The sequence below is a fragment of the Aptenodytes forsteri genome, unplaced genomic scaffold (assembly GCF_000699145.1).
Source record: "Aptenodytes forsteri isolate BGI_AS27 unplaced genomic scaffold, ASM69914v1 Scaffold230, whole genome shotgun sequence".
Taxonomy (NCBI): domain Eukaryota; kingdom Metazoa; phylum Chordata; class Aves; order Sphenisciformes; family Spheniscidae; genus Aptenodytes; species Aptenodytes forsteri.
The window spans coordinates 1-3841 of NW_008795711.1; the positions used below are offsets into that span (position 1 = coordinate 1).

General features: G+C 64.6%; 1 protein-coding gene across 1 annotated transcript in view; it reads right to left on the bottom strand.

The window, feature by feature from the left end:
- Positions 1–121: 121 nt before the first annotated feature.
- ATP8B2 (ATPase phospholipid transporting 8B2) overlaps positions 122–3841 on the bottom strand; it is a 27778-nt gene continuing 24058 nt past the window's right edge. Inside the window, exons 15-26 of the mRNA XM_019473159.1 lie at positions 3594–3709; positions 3277–3441; positions 3084–3195; positions 2837–2942; positions 2560–2704; positions 2290–2473; positions 1877–2100; positions 1487–1570; positions 1024–1269; positions 741–879; positions 518–648; positions 122–409 (exon numbers count right to left, since the gene is read on the bottom strand). Of these exons, the coding sequence (XP_019328704.1) occupies positions 122–409; positions 518–648; positions 741–879; positions 1024–1269; positions 1487–1570; positions 1877–2100; positions 2290–2473; positions 2560–2704; positions 2837–2942; positions 3084–3195; positions 3277–3441; positions 3594–3709 (1940 nt within the window). The remainder of the gene's footprint in view (positions 410–517; positions 649–740; positions 880–1023; positions 1270–1486; positions 1571–1876; positions 2101–2289; positions 2474–2559; positions 2705–2836; positions 2943–3083; positions 3196–3276; positions 3442–3593; positions 3710–3841) is intronic.

Consider the following 3841-nt stretch of genomic DNA (forward strand, 5'->3'; position numbering starts at 1 on the left):
CCCCCCCCCCCTGGGGCCCCCCCCCCCCCAGGAGGGGCTTGGCCACCCCGGGGCCACAGCGAGAGAAGGGGGCGAGGGAGGCCCCTGGCTGCACGGGAGGGGACTGCCTCACACCCCAGCCTCACACCTTGAGCGTCTTGTCGGCCGCGCCGCTGGGGCTGCCAGCAGTGCTGCCGTCGCTGCCCTTCTTCTTGCGCAGGGTCTCAATCCAGCTGGCGCTGGGGCGGGCAGTAAAGCTGGAGAGCGCCAGGGAGCTGAGACGCATGTTCTTGCCCGACATGATGAGCTCCCCAAAACCCTCCTGGTGGGAGAAGGCATAGCCAGAGCGGCGCGAGCCCACACGCCCCACACGTCGCATGCACCGGTGCTGGGTCTTCTGCTTCTTCCGTACCAGCTGAGTGTAGCGCACCTGGGGACACCGCCGGGGGGACAGGGGACAGGGTCAGGGACCCACAGAACCGCCTGCCCCCAGGGGACAGTGACCCCGTGTCCGCCCCCCACGGCCACGTGCTCTCACCGTGTCTGAGAGTTCGGGTTTCAGGTCCAGCTTGAGGAAGCGAAAGGCCACAACGGGCATAATGCAGACCACGGTGGTGAGGGCGATGGTCAGCCAGACCGTGGGCTGGGCCAGAGTGTTCTGCGCATTACCTGGCGGGAGGAAAGTGCGAGTCCAGCCAGGGCTCAGCTGGGGCAGCACCCTGCTGGGGTCGGGGGCATTGCTCAGCGCCCCTGGGACTCACCCACGAAGCGGAACTGGTTGGGGAACATCTGGAAGAGGCCGTCGCTGTGCATGGCAAAGAGGATAGCAAAGTAGGCGGCCAGGCTGCCCCAGATGAAGAAGTGGTTGATGGCTGTCCAGAAGCCCGTGTCCAGCCCGATCTGGTGGAGAGGGGAAGGAGGAGGCAGGGCTCAAGGGACGGCCACGGTGCTCTGAGCACGGCCACAGGGCAGGACAGGACCCAAACCTTCACGCGCCCTTTGTACTAAAGGTGAGGGGCTGGGGCCAAACAGCCATGTCCCTACCTGCACGCTGACGACAATCACGAGGGAGGTGGCAACGGTGACAGCAAAAGACTGGTAGTCGGCCAGCTGGGCGCCATCATCACGGGTGGCGTCAGCAAAGACGCCGTAGGGGATGAAGAACATGAGGACGGAGGTGTAGATGCCCTGGGCGATGCAGATGAAGAACTCCCGCTTGTTGAAGAGCAGGTTCAGCTGCCCGGGCTCATAGAGCTTGGGGTACTCCATGCTCCGCTGCTCCGGCACGTCCTGGGGGCACGGGGCACACTGGGCACCTCCCTCCAGCCCCAGGCAGGCACAGCCTGTTCACTGGGGCTGGGCCAGCCTCCACCACCACCCGTGGAGGGACAAGGACAGCCCAGCCCAGGCAGCCGGGCAGCCCTTCCTCCGGCAGGGTGGGCCACACAGGGGAGCCAGGCCAGCTCCTTGCGCACCCAGGGACCCTCCTTGCCACCCCCTGCCATACCTGGTCGAAGACGCCCATGGCGAGCACGGGCAGCGATGTGTAGACGATGTTGTACAGCGTGATGAAGTACTGGTCGTACACGGTCTGCGTGGAATGGAGTGCTCAGGGGGATGCGAGACCTGCCCGCCCCATGCCCCAGCCAGCCCCTGCATCCCCACGCCCACAGCTGCAGGGACAGGAGAGCTGCCGCCAGCCCCCCATGGATGCCCACCCCGAGCGGCGTGGGGTGCTGCTGCCATCGCGTGGCAGCCCCAGCCACACAGGCTCCTCGCACCCACCACATGCTGCTGCACTCCGGAGGGAGCCCAGGGTACTGGGGCATGCTTCCGAGAAGAGGGGTCCCACAGGCAAACCCTCCCCAACTCTGAGCATGAGGAGCCAGCAACACACCTGCGCCGAGAAGCCGCAGAAGAAGCCAAACCAGAAGTGGACCATGGTGAAGGCGAAGTTCTTGTAGAAGAAGTAGCAGAGGAACTTGCACATGCGTAGGTAGGACCAGCGTCCATGCACCAGGAGAAGGCGCTGCAGGAACTTGAATTGTGAGAAGGAGTAGTCGGAGGCCAGCACCGCCTGGATGCCTTCCTGCCCGCTGATGCCCACCCCGATGTGGGCGGCTGCAGAGGGAAGATACATGGGAGTGAGGAGGGCTCTGCCAGGAGCATAAGGGACTGAGGGTGGCACACCCCCAGCAGGACTGTGTTCCTGCGGGGCACAGAGGGGTGAGGACAGAGGCTGCCACCGGCCCCCGCACAGTGCAAGGGGGTACCTGTCCCTCCTGTGGCTCCCCAGACCCCAGGACTTACTCTTGATCATGCTGACATCGTTGGCCCCGTCCCCGATGGCCAGGGTCACAGCTTTCTTGTACTTCTTCACCAGCTCCACCACCTGGGCTTTCTGCAAGGGTGTGACACGGCAGCAGATGACGGCCTTGCAGGCACACGCCGTCTCCAGGAACTCCACCTCCATGTCAGCCTCCAGCGCATGGGCCTGCGAGGAGAGCGGGTAGACAGTGGAAGGCACGGCCCACAGCCGGGCACGGTGCCCCATCTAGCCCAGTGCTCCCAGGTCCCTACCAGGCTGTGCCCATTGATGACCAGGGCATATTCGCCCGCAATGGCTTCCAGCACAGAGGTGAGCTTGGAGGAGGAGAGTTTCTCCTGGTAGGAGAAGCCATTGCCCATGGAGCGCGACGCATCCATCATCTTCTCCCGGGCTTTCCTGAGGAGAAAGAGAGGAGTCAGGGGGCCCCAATTCAGGGCACTTCTGTATCCCCCAGCTCCCCCATGCACAGCCATGCCCCACGCCAGCCCTGCACGTGTCCTCTGCCCAGCCCTGTCCCCCGACCCTCACCTGAGCTCCTCTCGCACCTCCAGCACAGTGTGGCCTGTGACCACAAACACCTCCGTCATGTCGTCCGTCAGCATCTTGCAGGAGTAGCCAATGTTCACAGCCGTTTCTGGGGACAGGAAAGCAGGGGCTGAGCCAGGGCCAGCTCAGGGGGGAGTGTCTGTCCCACCGCCCCCCAGGCAGGTGGGATCCAGCCTATGAATGTCCTCGCCTCCAGCCAGCCCAGGCCCCCACCCCAGCAATGCCTCACCCTGTTTGTCCCCTGTCAGCACCCAGATCTTGATGTTGGCCAGCGTCAGGATGGCGATGGTTTCAGGGACCCCCTGCTGCAGTTTGTCCTCGATGGCCGTGGCTCCGAGCAGCTGGGGGACCCAAACAGGTGAGAGGTCAGCAGGGGCTGCCCCCCAGCCACCTACTGCCCCCAGTGACCCCAGGCTACATACCATCATATCATGCTCCACCTCGTCGTAGAGCCGAGCCAGGCGATCCTCACGGGCCTCGGGGGCACTGCCAGCTCGGTGCAGCCGCTCAGACCAGTCCTCGTAGTAGCTCTCCTCCAGGTCTTTGTAGGCCAGCACCAGTGTCCGCAGCCCCTCGCCAGCATATTCCTGCAAGCGGCCGGAGCTGAGTGCACAGGCAGACCCCGACGGTGTCCCCAGACCCTGACTGCCCCCCAGGACAGGGCACAAGCCAGGCTCCAAGCTTCTGGGCAGCCCCTCTTCCCTTCCCAGCCCTGCCCACAGGACCCTGTCCCACTCACATTGAGGTGGTCGGTGGTGACATTGGTCAGGTCCTGGTTGATGGGGTGCAGACGCTCCAGCAGGATGGTGTCAGCACCTTTGCAGTACAGCCGGATCTTGCCCTCGGGGCTGCGGACTGTGGGGAGCAGGGGACAAGCTGCCTGGCTCAGGGGTGCAGGAGCAGGTCCCACTCCAACCCCCAGCCGTGACTCCACGATGCCTCCACAGTCACGTCACCATCTGTGTGGGGCTGGTCCCCAGCACACCG